Genomic DNA, 24190 nt, shown 5'->3' with positions numbered 1-24190 from the left:
CTAGATACATAGGACCGTTTGAGATCTTGGAGAGAGTTGGGACACTCGCTTACAGAGTTGCATTGCCGCTGAATCTGGTAGGAGTTCATAATGTGTTCCATGTCTCCATGCGGTGGAAGTACATGTCGAATCCTTCGTATGTGCTAAACTATGAGCCACTTCAGCTGACAACGAACCTGTCTTTTGAGAAGAGACACACCCAGATATTGGATAGACAGAAGAGGAGGTTCTGGAACTAGGTGATCCACATGGTCAAAGTCAAGTGGCTGAATCATTCCGAAGAAGAGGCTACTTGGGAGACGGAGACCGAGATGAGGAGTCGTTACCCGGAGTTATTCGGTACGTTTTAAATTTCGAGGACGAAATTCTATTTAAGGGGGGAGGATTGTAAGGTCTAGGAAATTCGAACTACGTAATGTGACTGCATGCAATCTAGGATTTTTATTTAAAATATGTGTTTAATGATTTTTATGCATTTAATGCATGAATATTGCATGGCTAGGTGTTTACTTCCTGGTTATTTTAAAGTTTCATGCATTAGGATTTTAAGTTGCATTTCGCGCTCAAACGAGGAACAAAGACCGGGGATATTCAAGAAAAATATTTTTATTAAATAATTATTTTTAATTATTATTATATGGTGTATTTAAGTATGATTTTTGGAAATGGGCCTTGGTTGCGTATGTTTACTCGTCGGGTTATAGTTTTAGCCGGTACGCAAATTTTAACGATTCAGATGACTTTTTGAGGGTGCGGGCAATATTTTCAAAAACGTACCTAAACAAAATATTTTTCGGGAGTGTTTTTGGTCTTGATGGGTTTATTTTAGTGTTTAGTGATCCCAAAACCCTTTTAAATTCATTTAATTTTTAATTAAGGCCCATTTATGCATGAATTTTCTACTTAAACCCTACACCATCAAACCCTAACCCTAAACATAAATTCGGCCGCCCCCTTCCCTCTCTTCAGCAGCACCAATCTGTAGGGTTTTCAGCAGCCAACTCGAAAATCTCTCAAAACTTTCAAGAAAATTCATCCCACCTCTCCGGTGCACGCTCTACGCAAAGGTCTTCATGTTTTTGAGCACATAAACGCAAAGGCACGCCCAAAATCTCATTTTCCTTTTCATTCACATCATAATAAGTTGGTTTGTGTGTTCATGCATGAGGAATTCTTTTATCTTTATTGTGGTATTCTTTTTGCAATGTTTTGACATGAAATGTGCATGTTTTGATTTTTAACTCAGGTTTTTATTGGCTTTGATGTGAGGGGCTGCCATGGCTGCTGGTTTAAGGGTTGTTCTTGGCATGAGGTATGGTGTTAAGGGGCCGCAGTCGGTTGAGGGTCGAGAACTAGCATAGGCCGAAGGGTTTCTCTTGGTTAAGTGAGTTGGTGGTGGCTAGATGGGAGGATTTGAGCGAGCCGCTTGTACAAAGGCCATTCCTATCCTTGGACCAGACCTTGGTGGGTATGAGTCATGGTCTAAGATGGCTTGAACACTGCTGGTCTTGACCACGAATCCGATCGAGAGAGTTGTTTGAGGTTTGGTCGAGTTTGGTCGCTCCTCGGGTGTTTCGCATGAAGTCGAGTGCATGGGGTTGTAGGCTCGGATGAGTGGTCCAGAGAAGGGGTCCTGGGCTCGGTATTGGTCCTAGGGTATGCTGGTTCGAAGCTTGTCCAACTTCGTGTGGGCTAGGGTCGAAGGTTTGCGGTTTGATGCGCTAGGGTTTTGTAGTTGGCTAGAGCAGAATTTTCCAGCAAGCGACAATGAGTTGTAAGGGGTTCAAATAGGCTGTAATTTGGTTGTGTAGAGGCTGGTAAGATGTGTTTAAGGTGTAGTAAAAATTTGAGAAAATTTTGGTTAAGTTTTGGGTTGATTCGAGTTAAAACCGGGACCCCGATCCAAGTTTTAAAACGAATCGTATAAGTTTTGAAACAGACTCGAGTTTACGTCTAAAAAATGCTTATTATTATGTTTTGAGGTGTTTTAAGGACTTTTGTAGGCTTCGGGTCTAAAATTTGAGATCCAGGGGGTAAAATGGTCAATTAGGGTTTCCAGGGGCAAAAAGATCATTTTGCACCCGAGTCGAGTTTTAGTCCTGGCAGCGCCTTAAACACGATTTTGACATGTTTTAAATGTTTATGTTATCATGTAATGACTTTTTATGAAATTATGAAAAATACATTGCATGCTTGATTTAAAGAAAAATTTACGTATATTCATGATTTTTATAAATGATGAAAATGATGACACGTTTTGAAGGAAGGGAGTTGGTTGTGATTAATATGTATATGTATACGATGATCTGTAAGGCCTAGGCTCAGTGGATGGATAATATTGTCGCTGATGTCCCCGTTGGGTACCACGGTCATTTGTAGATGGATCCATCAAATAAAGCTGATACGATAGAACTGATATTAAAATCACAACTAATGAACGGAATTCAATTAAAAGAAATGTACACGTATATGATGATATGTTGAGACATGCTTTGACACGTATACTTTATTATGTTTACGTTTACGCTTTAAAGATCATGAAATGCATTTTTATTACGGTACTTTTCAATGTTTCCTGCTATGTATATGTACTTACTATAACGTTACATGTGTGTTGAGTCATTAGATTTATTAGGTGTGAATGATGTAGGTGAGCATATTGATCAGGAGATCGGAGGTGCCGAAGACTGAGTAGGCAGAGTTGAATGTGCGCACGCGAACCCGTGGACCATATTTTCCGCACATCATGTTTATGGGATATGAGTGAATTGGATATTTTTATACGCTTTCGTTTTATATGTTGATGGTTGTTAAGATTTTTTCATGATTCGCCTTTGAATTATTTTTCCGAACAGTCTAGGGTTTGATGTTCGTCATATTTTTAAGTGTAGTGTTTTTTATTGATAGTTGAATACTTTTATTTTTAAAAACATGAAATTTTCAGCTTTTATCGCATGCATGCTTAAAGATGTATATTTTCAAAAATGAGTTTACAAAAAAAAATTTCTAGTAGTATTTTAATTAGTAGATGTTTCAAAGTCCTTTCCATTATGTTGACAAAATTCTTCAGAAGTTCAATAAGGATGATTCTGCATTGGCTAAAAATATGATAGATAGGAGTCAACAACTATTAAAGAATCAAGGTGATAGTGTCTCTCAATTAGAATGCTCTTGAATAATTGGAAACTTGATGTACTTAATGAGTTTTACAAAACCAGAAATAACTTATGCAACAAATAAATTAAGAAGATTCACGAGTAATCCGAGAGATGAACATTGGAAAACAATTTTTAGATTGACGAGGTATTTAAAGAACGCGCATGACCATGAGCTGCACTATACTAGATATCCTGCTATTATTGAAAGATACAATGATGCAAACTGGATATCTGATACGAAAGAATCAAAATTTACAAGTGGATTTGTATTCACTTTAGGAGGTACAACAATTGCGTGGAAATATTCTAAACAAACTGTAATAGTCATATCCACAATGAAATATGAGTTTATAACCATTTACAAATGTTCTGAAGGATCTGAATGACGGGATCTACTCTTAGAAGATGTTCTGGGATGTGTGAGACATGTGCCGACTATATGCATACATTGCGATATCCAATCTGCGATCAAAAAAAGCACAAGAAACATGTATAATAGTAAGTCTAGACACATACATCTTAGACACAATATCACTCGAAAACTACTCTCAACTGGAGTTATATCTATTAACTATGTAAAGTCAAAAGACAATATAGAGGATAAATTAAACAAATGATTAAACAGAGAGTTAGTAGCAAAATCATCGAGGTGAATGAGACTGAAGCTTATAGAATAAATTAATGCAAAGAAAACCCAACCTACATTGACTGGAGATCTCAATAACTAGGTTTAATGGGACGATCTAATCGTAATGATTTGGTAGATCACTGTGGGGTTTATCTCTAGTCTATTCCCATTATGAAACAGTGAGTGTTGAAGATAATCATATGGATTTTAATGATTCTGATGAGAAGCAATATAAAATCACCTATTGAGAGAGAAGTAGGCCCGCTTCTAACGAATTGCAAGGCTCAATTCTAGACCTTCTTGCTGAACCAAGAGTGTGTTCATGGGAAAACGAAAACAATCATGAGAACTGAATAATATCAGGGACAGTCATCTGTGAAGTATATCTTAATTTACACAAATAGTTGTACAGTTCAAAGACACAACGTCTACTGTCAACCAGAGAATGATTGTGCTTGCACAATGGAATGTTCAAAGGGCAATACATACATATCATATGTAGGATTTAAGTGTTAAACTTTATCACAAAGATCTTCGTTTACCATTCAATTTTCATGCATGTGGCAAATTGTTTGATAATATATATCATATATATTAGTGGGTTGTGTGTGTAAATGAGCTTTCCATTTTGAGTGAATAGTAATTGGATAAGTGGATGTGGGTTTGTCCAACATAAGAAAATGAAGTTGGCATAAATGAGCTTATATTAAGTTACGCTTTATGAATGTGTAAGAAAGATTTGTCAAGAATCTCTCTCGCGTGCGCATGCACAGGAGGTGCAAATCAAGGGCCCGATTTGCACTAGAAAAGGCTGGACTTGTGTGTGAGCATACAAGTGCAATCTGGGTGCGTCGAATGTCAGATCGATCAAGGGAAAAATTTCCACCAAAGTTCATTAGGCTTTTGCTATTTTATTTTTCAAAAATTCAATCCATATGAATATGGATCCTTCTGGATGAGAATTTTCGCCATCCTGATAGTTGGTGTTTCAATTTCCCAACCTTTGGTGTTTTGTATGGCCAACAATGGCTTTAGTTAGCCCAGCCTGTGGTTGTTCGCATGGATAGCAAGGTACCTATAGAATAGAGGTTGTTCCAAGCCTTCAAGACACACCGAATATCAACTCATCCCTCCATTTTGTTTCTTTTGCTTCTTATCCCGTTGTTCTGCGCAAATTGCTGGAAAAGTTAAGGTACTGCTTAAGTTTGCCAGTGTAGTGATTTATACTATATCGCTGCAGGTTTTTTTGTTGTATCATAAGAAACAGTCTCCAGTTTTGATCCTCGAATCACATATTGGAGGAGACAAATCTTTTTAAGGAAATTTCACTTGTTACAGGCCCCAGTTTGGTTTACTGTTTTCTTATTGTTATACATTTACGATATTTTTACTTCTAATAACATACTGTTTTCGTTTAGTGCTATGTTTATATTATATGATATTCTTTTTGTTTATTGCTCCGTAACTGTTGTATTCAGATTTCGGATTTTTATCAATTTGGCTATCACTTAATTACCAAAAAAATAACTGATCGCTTCGGTTGTGTTGTGTGATTTTAACAAAAAGTCCAATTATTTTTTTTTAAAAAAAAAATCAAATTGTTTCGATTTAGTTGGAAAAAATGGTTTACTCAGTTTTAACAATTCGGTTCAATCGGTAATCATAACGACAAATGCTCATTCCCACACATAAATAGTGGAACTCCTAAGTATCTTATGTCATCTTGGCTCGAATGATGATATTATTGAATTAAAAGTAAATGGATAATAAAAAATGATAGATAAGAATGTGCAATACATATTGATAAAATAATGTTATATTTGATTTAATTTTTATGAATATGATTTGTTTATGAGGGTTTGATATTATGCCCGAAATACTCCTCGTAAATTAAGGAGCGTTTGACATTTTTAGGCCCAAAATCATTCATTTATATCACCTTATCCACCATGTTTCATCATTTGTTTGCCAACATCTGATAATTAAAACTTTCTTTCACCTCCAAAAAATATAACTTTAAAGTTAATGAGTATTTAAATAACCACCCTACACTTGTCATATATTTTATCTTTTATTATTATTATTATTATTATTATTATTATTATTATTATTATTATTATTTATAGATGAGTAATTTAGATTTTACTATTCAATAAATCCAATTTGGACTCCGGCAATAACATATCTATAAGGCCCGAGATTTTACCATTTTAATCCGAGATTATTTAATTTATGAATTTTGGAATGTTGAATTAGATTCCATAGTTTTTGTAATTAATTAGGATTGAAATGGAATTAAAAAGAGCTATTGATGACCAAATTGCAAATAGTTAAGACTTCAGGGGCCAAAGTGCAATTATGGAAATTGAATATGACACTTGTCTTTGCCATGTTTGCTGGAGATATATAAGATTCATTTCCTTCATTGTATATCAGCAAAAACCTAGGAAAAGCTACAGAGATTTGTCAAAATCTTTCGTACAATAGATTGGTGATTTTACGAGATTCGGTTATCCGATTTTCAATCCGAATATATTTCTGTACTCCTCTTGTCAACAGCTACAACTGAAAGTAAGTTTTATTGAGTTCTGTTATCATTTGAAATTATGATATTGGAGGAATTATTATGTGATCATTATTATGTGTGCTGGGAATACTAGACATCGTAGAACCGAAGTTAGATCGAAGAACAAGTTGATTTTGGAATTGTTATGATTTTCTAATTTTATCGATTGAAATTGAACATATTTGGATTATGGATTGATTATAGATTGTAACGGATATGGGTTATGGTTTGTAATTGATATATGATGCTATTATATTGACGGGGATATCGGGATTGTGCCGTTATGCCGTTGATTTGAATTAAATTCAGATTAATCAGATTCAATATTGAATTGGGAATGGAATGGTGATATCATTATTCTCGATATGTCATTTCAGATTTACAGAGACAGTCTTGAGTTCAGCACTTATATTGCTTCAGATCGAGACTACGAAAGAAAGGTATAAGTCAATGTCGAACCCGAGAGAATGACTCGAGTTAGATATAACTTGAGTTTCCCTAAACCACATACTTATTGTTATTATATGCATTGATTTGAATTTATATGCTTGTTCTATTGATTTATAGAAAGCGTGATTAGACTATTGGTGTTGTGACAGAGGTGCCAGACTGTGATAGAGTAGTCACTGGCTCATTGCACTTTGTCACAGAGGAGTTATTGGCGAAGGTGCCAAAGTCTTTGACGGATAGGTCAAGACACTAGATGTTTGGTTTATATCGATGTTTGATTAGGAGTGGATTTACTTCTATTACTTAGATTCGATATAGTATGCCAACGTCTGGAAACCGAGATCCTTAGACTAGGAATGAGTCTAGTCTGAGCTGTAGAGTCACGAGTTACTTACAGTTTTATATCGATTTATGTTTTCAGATATAATACATGTGATTGATATTTGTTTCATGCTTTTATATCGATTATATGATTGCATGTTTTGTTGATTTATACTTGGATGTATTTCTCACCGGAATTATCCGGCTGTTGTCGTGTTTGTATGTGTGCATGGCAACAGGTGGGACAGGATCGGGGTCAGGAAGAAGATGAGAGAGATCGTGATTAGAGTGGAGACTTCGGACTTTGATGTAAATAGGGTTTGGGACACTTGACATTTAGTTGTTACACCTTAGTTTGAGTTTGATGTTTGTTGTACAAGACTTGTACTATTATACTGATATGTATATTAGATGAATTCTCTTACGTTCCGCACTTTAAAAAAAAAATTGTAGACCCAGATTAATTATATTGATCCAATTATCCCAATGGCGATTAAGAAGATGATTAGCATCCGGGTCCCCACAAAAGGTGGTATCAGAGCGATAGATCCTCTAGACTGAGATATAAGCTAGTGAGCGGGGTAAATTGAGTTTTCTTTCCTGCTTTGATTGCTAGCATGATAGTATGTTTTACTGTTTTAATACATATTTACCTGTTTATCTGATTTGATATGGTAATTTGTATTATTGAGTATGAATCAGAACCGATTCTAGATCAGCAGTAAGATGATTGGAGGAGGACTGAAACAGAATTGTTGTATTGTGTTACTAATCCTTTTGATAATCAGATATGCCTCCTCGAAGAATACCAGAACAGGGTAGTACTTCGAATCCTCCAATGGATGTCACAGCAACTCCGATGGAAACACTATTGAAGAGATTTCAGTCATTTCATATACCGACTCTGAAGGGTACTGAGACTTCAGTTGATTGCGAGAGTTGGCTAGATGACATTGAGATGCTATTTGACTCCTTGGATTATACAGATGAGCGGAGAGTGAAACTGATTGAGCACCAGTTGCATGATGTTGCAAAGAACTGGTAGATCACGACAAAGAAAGCGTTGGAGCATCGAGGTACGAATGTTACTTGGAAAGTGTCTAGAACTGAATTTTATCAGAGATTATTTCCAGTGTCGTACAAAAAAGACAAAGGGGCAGAATTTGCCAATTTGAGACAAGGACAGCTGAATATTGAGGAATATATGGCCAAGTTTTCTACTTTACAGCGATTTGCTCCACATGTGGCCGAAAACGACGAAGCTGTGGCTGATCAGTTCATTAATGGCCTGAATCCTGAGATATTTACATTGGTGAACACGGGGCGACCGAACAACTTTGCTGATGCCCTGAACAGAGCAAAGGGAGCTGAAGCCGGCCTGATTAGGCAGAGAGGAGCTTCGTATGTCGTACCAGCACCGAGACCACAGCAACCATCCTCAGCTCAGTTTCCACAACCTCCTCCCAGATTTGAGAGTGGCAATAGCAGCAGTGGAAAGAGAGATCGGTTGAAAGCTCGAGGGAAACATTTCAAGAGATCTGGAAGCAGTTCATCCAGTTCTAGTGGCTCACGACAGACTGCCCAGAGCCAGAGTTATACCGGAGCTTATTGCAGCACGTGTGGAGGGAGACATTCCACAGAGCAGTGCCGAGGAGTGTTTGGCAGTTGCCGTATTTGCGGACAGCAGGGACATTTTGCCAGAGTATGTCCCCATAGAGGTTCTCAGGGATCCCAGGGAGCAGAGTCATCTGGATCAGAGGCTCAGAAAGGGAGACGACCATCAGCTGTTCATTCTTTCCAGCCAGCACCATCTACCCAGACACAACAAAGGCCAGGAGGAAGCCAAACAGTTAGCCAGCCTCCTAGACAGCAGGCCAGAGTTTTTGCCTTGACTGAGGAGCAGGCACAGGATGCACCTGATGATGTCGTTGCAGGTAACTGTTCTATTTCTAGTTATCCTGCTTATGTATTGATTGATACTGGTGCATCGCATACATTCATATCTGAGAGATTTGCATTGATGCATTCTTTGCCTGTTGAGTCATTATCTACTTTATTATCTGTCTCTTCACCTTTGGGGAGAGGTCTTGTATCAGTGACTTCTGTTAGATCTTGTATGCTACAGTATGATGGTCATGAGATTGAGTTAGATTGTATTGTACTTGGGTTGTCTGATTTTGACTGTATTATCGGTATTGATATGTTGACCAAGTACAGAGCTACCGTTGATTGCTTCCACAAGATTGTGAGATTCAGACCTGACATGGCTGACGAGTGGAAATCTTACGGTAAGGGTTCTAGATCTAGAATTCCTTTGATATCTGTTATGGCTATGACTCGATTGTTACAGAAAGGAGCAGAGTGGTTCCTTGTCTATTCAGTTGATTTACTGAAATCGAGTCCCTCATTGGCGGATTTGCCAGTTGTTTGCGAGTTTGCTGATGTCTTCCCAGATGAGATTCCTGGTTTGTCTCCGATTCGAGAGATAGACTTCTGCATTGAGTTGATGCCAGGTACAGTTCCGATTTCCAGAGCTCCGTACAGAATGGCACCGATTGAGTTGAAAGAGTTGAAAGAACAGTTGGAGGACTTACTGACCAAGGGTTACATCAGACCGAGTGTATCTCCTTGGGGTGCTCCAGTATTATTTGTGAGGAAGAAAGACGGTTCTATGAGACTCTGTATCGACTACCGGCAACTGAACAAAGCAACGGTAAAGAATAAATATCCCTTACCTCGCATTGATGATTTGTTTGATCAGTTGCAGGGTTCATCTGTATATTCCAAGATTGATTTGAGATCTGGATACCATCAGCTGAGAGTCAGGGATTCTGATATCTCAAAGACAGCATTCAGAACCAGGTATGGACATTACGAGTTTATTGTCATGCCGTTTGGTTTGACGAATGCACCGGCTGTATTTATGGGATTAATGAACCGTGTGTTTCAAAAGTATCTCGATGATTTTGTGATTATATTCATTGATGATATTCTGATTTACTCCAAGAATATGATTGAGCATGCAGAACATTTGAGAACTGTGTTGAAAATTCTGAGAGCTGAGAAATTATATGCTAAACTGTCGAAATGTGAGTTTTGGTTGAGACAGGTAGTATTTCTGGGTCATATCATATCCGGAGATGGTATATCAGTTGATCCCAGCAAGGTAGAGGCTGTGATTTCTTGGCCGAGACCGACATCAGTGCCAGAGATTCGCAGTTTTATGGGTTTGGCAGGATATTACCGTCGGTTTATTAAAGATTTCTAGAGCATTGCCAAACCGATTATTCAGTTAACTCAGAAGAATGCTCCGTTTGTGTGGTCAGAAGACTGTGAGTCCAGTTTTCTGGAATTGAAGAAAAGATTGACCAGTGCACCGATACTGACTATCCCCTCAGGTACTGGTGGATTTGTTGTATATTGTGACGCTTCTCACAGAGGTTTGGGTTGTGTTTTGATGCAGCGAGGCCATGTCATTGCCTATGCTTCAAGACAGTTGAAGCCACATGAAACTCGCTACCCAATTCATAATCTTGAATTGGCGACCATTGTATTTGCATTGAAGATATGGCGACACTACCTCTACGGTGAGAAATTTGAGATTTATTCTGATCACAAAAGCTTGAAATATCTGTTTCACAATCAGAACTGAATATGAAGCAAAGAAGATGGCTTGATTTGCTGAAAGATTTCGATTGTGAAATCAAGTACTATCCGGGAAATTCTAATGCAGCAGCTGATGTACTGAGTCGTAAGGTATGTTCTTTGTCCTTATTGACAATAGGTGGTTCAAATTTGATAGAAGATTGCTGTTTGTCTGGATTAGCATTTGAAACAGATTGTCAGCCTCTGAAATTGTATGCTATTCAAGTTGAACCAGAGCTGATGTTGAGAATTAAAGCGGCTCAGGAAGTGGATCAGAATGTGCAGAAATCGATTGAGATGGTCAGATCAGGTCATCGATCAGAATATCATGTACGTGATGATGTACTGTATGTGAATAATCGTATTGTTGTGCCAGATGTTCCAAATTTGAGACATCGGATATTGTCAGAAGCGCACAGCCGTCGATTTAGCATTCATCCTGGTGGCAGAAAGATGTACAATGATTTAAAGACACAGTTTTGGTGGAAACAGATGAAATCTGATGTCACAGAGTTCGTGTCAAAGTGTCTGAATTGCCAACAAGTAAAAGCAGAAAGAAAGAAACTGGGAGGTCTACTGCATAGCTTGTCTATTCCTGAATGGAAATGGGATCACATTTCCATGGATTTTGCGACGCAGTTACCGCGATCCTCCCGAGGTTGTGATGCGATTGGGGTCGTGATTGACCGATTGACCAAATCAGCATGCTTTATTCCGTATCAGATGACATACAGGTATGACCAGATGGCTGAGATCTATGTCAGAGAAGTGGTCAGATTGCACGAAGTGCCGAAGTCGATTGTATCAGACCGTGATCCTCGGTTCACTTCGCACTTTTGGCAGAGTTTGCAGCAGGCTCTAGGTACGAAGTTATATCTGAGTACCGCATATCATCCACACAATGACAGACAGTCAGAGCGGACTATCCAGACATTGGAAGATATGCTAAGAGCCGTAGTGCTTGATTTTAGCACTAGTTGGCAAGATGCATTGCCACTTTGTGAGTTTTCGTACAACAACAGCTATCAGACGAGTATTGAGATGGCACCGTTTGAAGCATTGTACGGCAAGAAATGCAGATCCCCTTTGTATTGGGACGATGTCTCTGAGGTACCTGAGATTGGACCTAATATGATCAGAGAGATGACTGAGAAAGTGAAACTGATTCAGAAGAGAATGAAGACAGCTCAAGACAGACATGCCGAATATGCCAATGTGCGACGAAGACCGTTGGTATTTGAGGCAGGAGACCGAGTATTCCTAAAGATTTCACCTTTCAGAGGAGTTGTCAGATTTGGCAAGAAAGGGAAGCTGTCTCCACGATATATTGGGCCGTATGAGATTCTCGAGAAGATAGGAGATCGTGCCTATCGACTTGCATTACCGCCTTCTTTATCTGGAATACACGATGTCTTTCATGTATCTATGCTGCGTAAGTATCTCCCTGATGATTCTCACATTATTCAACCAAATGAGGCCGAGCTTGATGAATCTCTGAGTTACGTTGAAAAGCCGATACAGATTATTGATCGTAAAGAAAAACAACTCAGAACGAAGATTATTCCACTTGTGAAAGTGCAGTGGACTCGTCATGGCACTAAAGAAGCTACGTGGGAGACTGAATCAGATATGAGACAGGAATTCCCAGAGTTATTCCACTTATGTGAGTTTCCTATTTCAGTTTCTGTTATTTCTGATTTGATTGACTGTGATATGATTGCTTGAGATTTCGAGGACGAAATCATGTCTCAGAGGGGGAGAATTGTAAGGCCCGAGATTTTACCATTTTAATCCGAGATTATTTAATTTATGAATTTTGGAATGTTGAATTAGATTCCATAGTTTTTGTAATTAATTAGGATTGAAATGGAATTAAAAAGACTTATTGAGGACCAAATTGCAAATAGTTAAGACTTCAGGGGCCAAAGTGCAATTATTGAAATTTAATATGACACTTGTCTTTGCCATGTTTTCTAGAGATATATAAGATTCATTTCCTTCATTGTATATCAGCAAGAACCGAGGAAAAGCTACAGAGATTTGTCAAAATCTTTCGTACAATAGATTGGTGATTTTACGAGATTCGGTTATCCGATTTTCAATCCGAATACATTTCTGTACTCCTCTTGTCAACAGCTACAACTGGAAGTAAGTTTTTTTGAGTTCTTTTATCATTTGAAATTATGATATTGGAGGAATTATTATGTGATCATTATTATGTGTGCTGGGAATACTAGACATCGTAGAATCGAAGTCAGATCGAAGAACAAGTTAATTTGGAATTGTTATGATTTTCTAATTTTCNTTATTATGTGATCATTATTATGTGTGCTGGGAATACTAGACATCGTAGAATCGAAGTCAGATCGAAGAACAAGTTAATTTTGAATTGTTATGATTTTCTAATTTTCTCGATTGAAATTGAACAGATTTGGATTATGGATTGATTACAGATTGTAACGGATATGGGTTATGGTTTGTAATTGATATATGTTGCTATTGTATTGACGGGGATATCGGGATTATGCCGTTATGCCGTTGATTTGAATTAAATTCAGATTAATCAGATTCAATATTGAATTGGGAATGGAATGGTGATATTATTATTCTCGATATGTCATTTCAGATTTACAGAGACAGTCTTGAGTTCAGCACTTATATTGCTTCAGATCGAGACTACGAAAGAAATGTATAAGTCAATGTCGAACTCGNTATTCTCGATATGTCATTTCAGATTTACAGAGACAGTCTTGAGTTCAGCACTTATATTGCTTCAGATCGAGACTACGAAAAAAAGGTGTAAGTCAATGTCGAACCCGAGAGAATGACTCGAGTTAGATATAACTTGAGTTTCCCTAAACCACATACTTATTGTTATTATATGCATTGATTTGAATTGATATGCTTGTTCTATTGATTTATAGAAAGCGTGATTAGACGATTGGTCTTGTGACAGAGGTGCCAGACTGTGATAGAGTAGTCACTGGCCCATTGCACATTGTCACAGAGGAGTTATTGGCGGAGGTGCCAAAGTCTTTGACGGATAGGTCAAGACACTAGATGTTTGGTTTATATCGATGTTTGATTAGGAGTGGATTTACTTCTATTACTGAGATTCGATATAGTATGCCAACGTCTGGAAACCGGGATCCTTAGACTAGGAATGAGTCTAGTCTGAGCTGTAGAGTCACGAGTTACTTACAGTTTTATATCGATTTATGTTTTCAGATTTAATACATGTGATTGATATTTGTTTCATGCTTTTATATCGATTATATGATTGCATGTTTTGTTGATTTATACTTGGATGTATTTCTCACCGGAATTATCCGGCTGTTGTCGTGTTTGTATGTATGCATGGCAACAGGTGGGACAGGATCGGGGTCAGGAAGAAGATGAGAGAGATCGTGATTAGAGTGGAGACTTCGAACTTTGACGTAACTAGGGTTTGGAACACTTGACATTTAGTTGTTACACTTTAGTTTGAGTTTGATGTTTGTTGTACAAGACTTGTACTATTATACTGATATGTATATTAGATGAATTCTCTTAAGTTCCGCACTTTAAAAAAAAATTTGTAGACCCATATTAATTATATTGATCCAATTATCCCAATGACGATTAAGAAGATGATTAGCGTCCGGGTCCCCACAATATCCTAAGTCCAAAAATTTACCGACAATGAATTTCTTCCCACAGTCATTTTCGTCATCTTTTGAAGTCGGTAACTGCAAAAGTTTTTGGATTTCCCACCAAGTAATGGAATGGCGGTTGGAATGAAGACGCCATTTCAAATGCATAATAAAATCCGTTTTAAAACTATTTGGTTGGTAAGAGGTTATCATATATACTAGTGTATTGATGCACCTATACAATATTTTTATAATTTATTTTGTTTATATTTAAATGATGATTAAAATATAATTATAAGAAATAGTGACAAACTATACTGCAATTTTGATATATAAATTTAAAAAATAAATAAGAAAAAGAAATAAATTTCAAGTTAGAATTGAACCTACAACCTAATGCTTAGAAAACTAAATATCTATCAGCTGAGCTACATGTGTCTTACTTTAAAATTTTAACACTTTGTTTATATATATAATTATAAAAACAGATTATGACACTAAAAGTTAGTTACTCTAGACATCTCAAACCTAATAATATAGTATAGATATGGATGGAACTGTCGGTAAGTTATCTAGATGATGTCGCAACAAATAGTGGAACAAACATGAATGAGCAAATGCATTTAGTTAGGGAGGGGTTTGTTAATGAGTATTTAAATAATTTTCCCATAAATTTTTTTTTATTTTTATTTTGAAGTAATAAATTTTTTTTTGAAGAAGAAGATTTCGAAGAAACAAATCTTGAGTGTGAATGTTTAGCCCGAATAAAATATCTATATCTATCTATACTATATTATTAAAGAAGAGACATTTAGAGTAACTAACTTTTGATGTCATGGTCTGTTTTAATAATTATATAAATTAATAAAGTGTTAAAAAATTAAGACAAGTCACATGTAGTTTAGCGGATAAAACATTTGTTTCTTAACCTTGAGGTTGTAGGTTCAATTCTTACTTGGGTTATTTTTATTTTTTTTTCTATTAATTTTTTTATTTCATATATCAAAATTACAGTGCAGTCACTCACTATTTTTTATAATTATATTTTGATCTTCATTTAAATATAAACCAAATAAATTATAAAAAAATATCGTACAAGTACGCAACGCGTACGTCTGTGTACTATTATAAATTAGGCTTGACTCAACTGGAATGAAATAATATTATCGAAATATTCTATTGTTTGGTCGACTTAATATTCACGATTTTGGGCTTAAAGCCCATGGGCCTACTATTTCTTTTGTATGTAATAATTGGTATATATCCATATAAAATTTAAAGGAAAAATACTCAAGAGAGGTAAAAATGAAGAAATCAGGCGGAGGCGGTGGAGGCGCCGGAGATAAAAAGCGAGCTCGGCGTTCTAACGGAGACTCCGCCACCGACACTCCTCCTAGGGTTTGTTAATTTTTAAATGTGTACGGATTTACGATCATGCATTCTTCTTGTATAATAACGTTTCATATCTGTTTATGTTGCGGTAATGTTTTCGTGGAATTTTCGCGTTTTGTGATGCTCTTAGATTTCGTTGAAAGATCGGATTTCAGTGAGAAAATTAAGCATAAATATGTTTATATATGTAACTGTGAAATTTTGATTGTTCCATGGGAGATTTGAAATCCACGGTTATTTGTGGGATTTTGAAGATTTATGTGAAAAGGTGGTGGGTTTATGGGAAAATGAATATAATTTATTAGATTATTGATTTTACTAGCACAGCTGATTTTGCATTTGTATGTGTAGACACCACTTTGTGTTACATTTCTGAGAAATGAAATTTATTTTTATCTCAAATTTCAGAAGCAAGCTGCAAAAAAGGACGTGTTTCAGATTTTTGCTGAGAAAGTGCGAAATCATAAGGATCTGGGATCTAGGTGGGCCGTTTTACAAGAGTCCCGAGTTGAATACTTCAGAGGAAAAGATTTTGTTAGCTTCTTGAGAAATCATTCAGAACTCAAAGATGTACTTGAATCAGATAAGGATTTAGAGATTGAAGATATTGCCAATATTCTTCTGAGTAAGAATCTTATTGTGAGGTGTGACCGTGTTGTCAAAATTGTTCGGCCTGGGAGAAGAAAACTATCAACTTGGCCGGCCCATTTGGAGATATTCGGTGTAAGTTCAGTTTATAGTTTTCCTTAAAAAAATAATGATAATAATGGTGATGATAAAGGAGAAACTCTTTATTTTGTGAGATTATTCATTTTAGCTTAGGTTATCATTTCCTAATTTTCCTTAGCTTTTTTTGTGGATCGAAAAGCTTTTGTTTCATTCGATAATCAAAATTAAAATGAATATACTTCATGGTATTTATGGTTTTGTGGGTGAAATCATCTTAGCATGTGCACAGCAATTGTAGAGATGTAAAAACTTGTGGCGTTGTTGCAACACATTGACAAAAATTACCATCTTTTAGTTAAATTGGTGATTGATGTATAGGTGAGGGATGGAGTTACTTGATAATCTAACATAATCTCGATGTCTATTTGTCATTTCTGGAATTTTAGTCCAGAAAGTTTTTGTCATGTTCTTGGTTCTGTTGTTGAAAAAAGGGGATTCCAAGTGCCAGAAGGTGGTTTAAATGAGGTGCCAAGATTTTCTAGTAAAATTTGAAAGAACTTTTCTTAATTTTTTCGCATAACGTGAATGAATGAGACAGATGTTTTCCTTTTATGGTCCAAGTGTTGCCTTGCCTCCTTGTTTTCCCCCTTATCTTTGCCCATTTTATTCGCTTTAATGATTCACTTGGTCCTTGTGTTGAGAATTTTTTATTAATATTTGAATGAATTTCTAATTTTCCTTCTTTTATCATTACATCTTGCAGGATCAAGTGTTTTCCAATAATGATGCTTTTTTTGCATGGACTTTTGTTAATCGAAGACCGTTGTGGCAGACGCTCCTCTCATTTTCCTGGCCTGTTTTGACTCTAGCCATCTGCTTATTTCCTGTGTATCCCCACCAAGTTAAGCTGCTCATTCTCTACTTGTGTGCTGGAATACTGCTGCTTATATGTTGCCTGCTTTTAGGTATGTTCATTGGTTCTGGTGTTTTCCTATTTTAATTGATTTTTTCTTGCATTTTTAATTTTATGTTACTCGGTAAACTGTAACAAGGAGTAATTATACTTGTTGGGTTGCAGTTTTCGAAATATTTGAATTTTGTTCCAAAAGATGTAAAAGGTAAAAACTGAAATTATCATCTGTGAAAAAACAGTGTCAATTGAGACTAGATTTCTGAATATCCTGACTTAAGACATGGTACACGAGTTTCTGTTGCCGGAAAATCTTTCCAAGGAGGAGATTACGGTGCTCAGAATCGAGAGGTTATAATAGTGGTATACTTTTGTTAAATTTTGTTGCTGTGTCCTAATTAGAGAGTATTCTGGCTATTAAGCTGGCTTTATGGCAAATTCTATCTTTTTTCCTCCACTGCTTTGGGTCGTGTGGATTAGTTCTTAGTCCTACTTAGAGTGGTTACTAGACACTAGTGCACAGATCACTGCGCACGAGAAGGTTTCTGCGAGCAAGTCAGTTTGGGGATTGAAGGCATCTATTATTGGTATTCTTTTGTTGCTGTCTGCCGCCAAATCATACACCAACTTTGTTTTAGCAAAATATTTTTTTAAGGTATTTTTTCAGGGACATTGTTGACGTTGACACACTATCGCATCCGTTTATTTTTAATGCTAGTACTGTAAAACTCTGGGGAATTATTTGTTGATTGTTATGTGGAATTTCCTCTAGCAAATCTATGTTATTATAATGGCGTAGCGCAAATCACTGATCTATACTGCTATTTTTTATCTTATAACCAGTACACTTCATTTATGTTTGTTGCAAGTTTGAGAGCAACTGCTAGTCGGTTAACTGTAATGAGACTTTCAAGGTTTCTCTTTAATGCAGTGAGATCCGTCATCTTTGGAGCTCTATGGATTATTCTTGGAAGGCATGTTTGGTTCTTCCCTAACATTCTTGCAGAGGAAGCAACGCTCAAGGAATTGTTCCAGTTTTGGCCCAAGAAAGATGAGGGCGAGCGTCCAAAGTGGACAGCGAGGTTATTTTATGCAGTAGTGGCTGTGCTGGTCATTCTACTATTAAGGCACCATGCACCAGATGAAGCTGCTAGAGCGAGGTATGTGTATTCCTCGACCCTCGTGATCATAACCAACCAGCATTTGAATAATAGAATGGATTAAGTTTAGGATGATATAAAGTTCCTAGTCACGTATAAATTCATGAGACATAAAATTTGAATTCTCTTTGTTAATGCATAGAGTACGGAAGAAACATTAGTAACACAAGAATATTTATTATTGGACCTTTGGCGTTAATCTGCTAATAGTGGATTACAGTTTTCATTTCTGAATTTATCATCTGCTCTACGGTATGTTAAGCATTTTGAGCTGTGGCTTGATTGTTGTTAAAGGTCCGGAAGGATGCTGAAACTAGAATGGGTAGCGTTATTTAGTTGAACAATTTTTTTCCTCCGTTGCCATCATCTTGTGTAGAACCTACTTGACTGGACCAAGGCGTAGCATATATGTGCCTTGTGCAAAGCTATCCGCACTTGACAAATTCAACGGGCTGAACTTGTGTTTCATTTCTGCAGGTACCAGAAACGTGTTTCCAACATAATAGACGATGTTCTTGAGTGGTCCCCTAGCCTTGCGCTCTCGGGTATGATGGAGAAGCAAACCTTGTTTAACGTGACTAATTCCAAGAACGATACCGATGATAGCACTGCAGAAACTGATCTAGCCGAAAATAGAGAGGAAGAAACACAAGTAGAAGATGAGGGGGAAAGAAAAGATGAAACATATTGAATCCTACATGGTACAAGGATATGTAACAAAACATAGGTCATGAAAATTCATTTACAAAATTACTTCTTTATCTGTGTGCGCTTTTTTGAGATGATGCTTTCTTATTTTTACTGTAAACCTTGTGTATGCTTTGTAAACTGTAGTTTCAAAATCAATGTGACGTGCTACTCTGGAAAAATATTGTGATCTCTATTTCTTGTCAAGACAACGCCAGTGGGTTGAGGTCAGGTTGAAGCAAGGGTATCACAAAAAAATTCTTTAACCCGAACTCGAATCAATTAGATCAACCCGTTTTTATTTTTTACTATACAATATTAATATAATATCTTTTTGTTTCTAAAATTTTTTAAACAAAAGAAACCCAACCTCCGTAGTTTCTAAAACAAATATAATCATTAGTAAACAAATAACTTTAAAATAAAAATAAAAAGACAAACTACTGAAAGTTTTAAATAAAAAAAGGGGTTGGGCAAGTTTGGATTGACAATATGATTTTTAATTCATCAACCGCAACCAAACCCTACCCAAAAAAAATTTCGGGTCAGATTTTAAGTCCGAATCGATCTTACGTGAACTCAAAAATCTCCAACTCTTTCAGATCGACTCAGGTGGGATATACTAATCGGGCTAATTTTGACACCCCTATGCGCACACATAGTAAGTTATTTTATTATTATTAAATAAGGGATTCTTGTAGCAATTATATTGGATCCCAAAAAATTGATTCTTGTAGCAATTATATTGGATCCCTTAAAAATTGATTTCCCGAAGTGTCTTCCAGATAGCTCGTTTATTCTTTAAAAAATACAAAACACAATAAAATAAAAACTACAGCACAAAGTTTAATATGAATATATTTGGTTTCTCCAATATACAATGTCTTGTCATTTGCGTAAATCGACTCGATGAGAAAAAATACAAGGTAACCAATCTCTTTTTGACCAAAGCACAAGAATTAAGATGATTTTCTAACATAATATATATAGCACACAAAAAACGACCGTCAATGTTAGTTATAGCTCTAGGATATTTTTATATTATATGATGCTGACCGAGAAAATTGGGTGACATAGATAGGTAATTTTCCGAGTAGAAATGTGCTCCTTCTCTATGAATACTAATGACCGGGTAGAATGAACCAGGGCTAGATTATCTGCACACTTGAAAACAAGAAGCGTTAGTGGGGGGCGTCAGAAAGGTTTTCGGCTTGATCAATCTGACGTTCAAGTCAGTCAAGTATTCACGCAAAAAAAAAGTACTTTTAAGTGAATATAGAGAGTGCTTGTGAGAATTAAAAGCGAACTCTTTGATTTTACTTCTGCTAAGGGAATTTATAGGATACCAGAGTCGGTGAATGCTCCGAGATGCTCCGGTAATGACGACGATGTGAGGACGTGGCCCATGTCTCGGCTTCAGCATTATCTAAGAACGTGAAAAGGAACATGTCCCATGATTATCCGTGGACAGAGTCCATGATCAATTGACTTAGTCTTCTTGTGTTGTCTGACTGAGGCCATGGGCCCGGGCTTATACAAGTTGGTAGTGGCCTGCCAAATTTCTCGGTTGATGTATGCTTTGGGGTGGTTTAAATATGGTACTCTCTTTATACCCGGGATGGCTTCCACCCGATCTACTCTTAATTGGCTTGCACCCGGTCTCCTCTTGACTTCTTGGGACCAACTCTAGATCGACCCTGCTTTGGTTCTTCTTTCCCTGCTTGGGTCCAAGGATGACCCATGCCCTTTTCGAGACATCACCACTCCCTCTTAAATAGTCGAGCTAGAGTCCTTAACTCGCTGTCTCGAGTGGTTTGATTTGGACTAGGGCAGAAGAACAATTACATTTCAAATTTTAAGTGGGCTAGGGCTGACGGAAGGGTGACATAAGCCCTAGAAGTTGAAAAGATAGGTTCCATGTCAAACATCATTTCACCTACTTAACCCGACTTTTCGTCTTCTCGGGTGACTGAGTTCAATTTCTGAGGTGTATCATGTCTGTTCACTTACCTCGAGAACACAAATGCATATTACTCTTTATAAATACCGATAACCCTCTCCCATTTCTCATGTTTACAACCTAAAATTTTCTACTCTATTGCTCTAGTGATTCCGTCATACTATGCTTTTCCTAGCGAACTCATTTCCACAATTCCAGCCACTTTTCACTCTTCTCCATTTTCGTAAGTTTTCTTTTCATTTCCATCATGTCTAATTCTACCTTTTCTATTTCTGGTGTCAATGCTCACGGTTCATTAGACTTAGAGTCTATCGTGTTGCACTTCGAGTCCACCCCATCCATATCTCATGTTATCCCTTCCACTGCCACCTCTAAAAAACTAGTTCCCACCCTTCACTCCAAAAAGTCCAAAAAATCCAAACTTTCCCAGGCTGTCAGGCCTTCTGGTGTCCAAGAGAAAAGAAAAGAAAAACGAAAACCACCTCCAAAATCGAGATCGAGGGAAGGGAAAATAATTGCACCATGATCTCGGAAGGGAACCTAATTGCATATGGGTTGGGCACCCATAATGAGGAACCATGGACAGAGTGATCGATGAGTTCGAGGTCTTGGGTGCTCGACCAAGTATGTTTCCTGGTTGTTTAATATTTATCTTCTTTATCTTAGTACTTATCATATCTGACCCTGACTCATTTGGCTTTTGCAAAAAACCCAGAAATGAAACAGGCCTTTGCCAGAGATGTGCTACAAAGAAAGAAGTCGATGAGAAGAAACTGGCAGCCCGAAAAGCTGCTATCGGGAAGAAATCCTTGGCATAAAGGGCGAACGAGGAGGCCAGGAAAACAACTAAGGCCCGGGAGGCCGAGGAGAGGAAGGCAGATGAAGCCCGAGAGGCTGAGAAAAAACATGTTAGTGCGAAAAGGAAATGCTGAGAATATTGCTACCGAGACCCTTACTCGGGTCTGAGGAGGAATTTCTAAACCACTTTTCTCTACGCCAGTGAAAAAGGAAAAAGGAAAGTGGTGGTTGTGGCTGAGCTTGAGCTCATCCTTCTGAGTGATGCATAAGAGGAGATTTTGAACTTCACCCTGTCAGTCGAATCGGACGATTCCCATCAGGTTGTTCCATTGCCCCACCCATCAAGTCGTACTATGGCCTGAGGGAACATTTTCTTAACAAAAACTTTTCTAATATTTTCTTTGCTTATACAGGGCATCCGATGCTGATAGACGATTACGAGCAAGCCGAGTAACCTTGCAACCAACTTAAGGGCAAGCTAGATCAGCCCGGGGTGTCCACGAGCAAGATATGGATGGCTTGAGAATGGCTGAAGAAGTGGTCTATCAGCAGTTGGATGTGACCTAGAACAACTTTGGGAAAGCCCGAGCAAAGGCGTAAGACTGTCGGTTGAAGAATGAAGCTGCCGTGACCGAGCTTGAGGCATCCTAGGTTTAGATTTGGGAAGATGTAGTCGAATACGGCACGTCCAAATCCCAGGTGTATGCTACGGAAGTCGACCTAGTGACTTGGGTAAGGTCTGAGGAAGAATGGCATGTTGCCTTCCTCCTGTCCAAGGAGTTCAAACAATCTGTGAAAAAAAAAAGTCTACTCCATCTTCTAAACAGGGTTCCAGAAATGCAAGGAGTAGTTTGAGGAGGCTGGTCTCCTTCGGCGGAAAGGGAGAACATCTATTATTTTGATAAAGCTATTGAATCCCTCCCGGACGAGGTTGCTAAGGAGATAGGGAAGGGGATGCAGATGATGCCAGGACAGAATAGATTATGCTAGATTAGGATTTTGTGTTTTTCAGTCCCGAGGCCACGCCTTGTACTTTGTATTAATGAAAATATTATTTTTTTCATTATGTCGCCCTTTCCATGCTTCTTTATGAATCACCCTGGTAAGTAGACCAGGCTAACCAAACATCTGTTCATAAAATAAGAATATATTCTAAGCGCTAAGATGTAATCGAGCCCTCTGGGATGGGCCAATATAACCCAGAAACCTCTGTCCAACTGCATTAATAACTGCGCATTAAAATAACCTTAAAAATTGTAAAAAATTTCTATATGTTGAAAAGTAACCAGGTCCTCTGGGATGGACTGGTATAACCCACGTATCCGCTGTAATGACTGAGTATTCAAATAACCTTAAAATTTTCTAAGTGTTTATAAGTAATCAGGCCCTATGGGATGAGTTGGTATAACTCGAGCACCCGATTAATGATTGAGTATTCAAATAATCTTATAAATTGTAGAGCATTTAGTGGCAATTGATCATTAAAGTAATTTTCCTAATGGAATCTCTGAGAAGCCAGACTTATAACCAAGATGGGGCTCCAGGTTTAAATAATATGCCGGGGTCTTATGTCTCCCGAGTTTAAATAATATGTCAGGGTCTCATACCTCTCGGGATTAAATAAGATGTTAGGACCTCATGTCTCCCGGGTTTAGATAAAATGTTAGAGCCTCATACCTCCTGGGATTAAATAAGATACGAGGTCTCATGTCTCCCGGGCTTAGATAAGATGTCGGGACCTCATGCCTCCTAGGCTTAGAATAAAATGTTGGGGCCTCATACCTCCTGGGCTTAAATAAGATGTCAGGGTCTTATGCCTCCCTAGATTAGATTATATGTCGGGGTTTCATACTTCTCAACCTCACATAAGATGTCGGGGCCTCATGCCTTCCGAGCTTAGAATAAAATATCGAGACATCATATCTCTCGGGCTTGAAATAAGATGTTGCGGCCTCATACCTCTTGAGCTTAAATAAGATGCAAGGAGCTCATACCTCTCGGGCTTAAATAAGATGTGGGGGCTTCATGCCTCCCGGGTTTATAATAAGATACCAGAGCCTCACGCTTCTTGGGGTTAAATAAGATGTTGAGACCTCATGTCTTCTGGGCTTAGAAAAGATGTAGAGACCTCATGCCTCCCGGAGATAATATATCGGGGTCTCATGCCTCCCAGGTTTAAATAAATAGCTGCCACGCTTATTGAAATGGAAAGAT

At 37.6% G+C, this 24190-nt stretch overlaps 1 protein-coding gene across 1 annotated transcript; it reads left to right on the top strand.

Annotated features, from left to right (window-relative positions):
* Positions 1 to 15639: 15639 nt before the first annotated feature.
* On the top strand, positions 15640 to 19414 carry LOC140986966 (uncharacterized). The gene is made up of 5 exons (XM_073455389.1): positions 15640 to 15798; positions 16201 to 16515; positions 17225 to 17426; positions 18303 to 18531; positions 19009 to 19414. The coding sequence occupies exons 1-5, from the start codon at positions 15706 to 15708 to the stop codon at positions 19220 to 19222; spliced, it is 1053 nt and encodes a 350-aa protein (XP_073311490.1). The 5' UTR covers positions 15640 to 15705; the 3' UTR covers positions 19223 to 19414.
* Positions 19415 to 24190: the final 4776 nt, after the last annotated feature.

The sequence above is a fragment of the Primulina huaijiensis genome, chromosome 10 (genome assembly GCF_012295235.1).
Source record: "Primulina huaijiensis isolate GDHJ02 chromosome 10, ASM1229523v2, whole genome shotgun sequence".
NCBI classification, from domain to species: domain Eukaryota; kingdom Viridiplantae; phylum Streptophyta; class Magnoliopsida; order Lamiales; family Gesneriaceae; genus Primulina; species Primulina huaijiensis.
The sequence above is the reverse complement of the archived record's forward strand: the minus strand, read 5'-3'. Positions and strand labels throughout refer to the sequence as shown.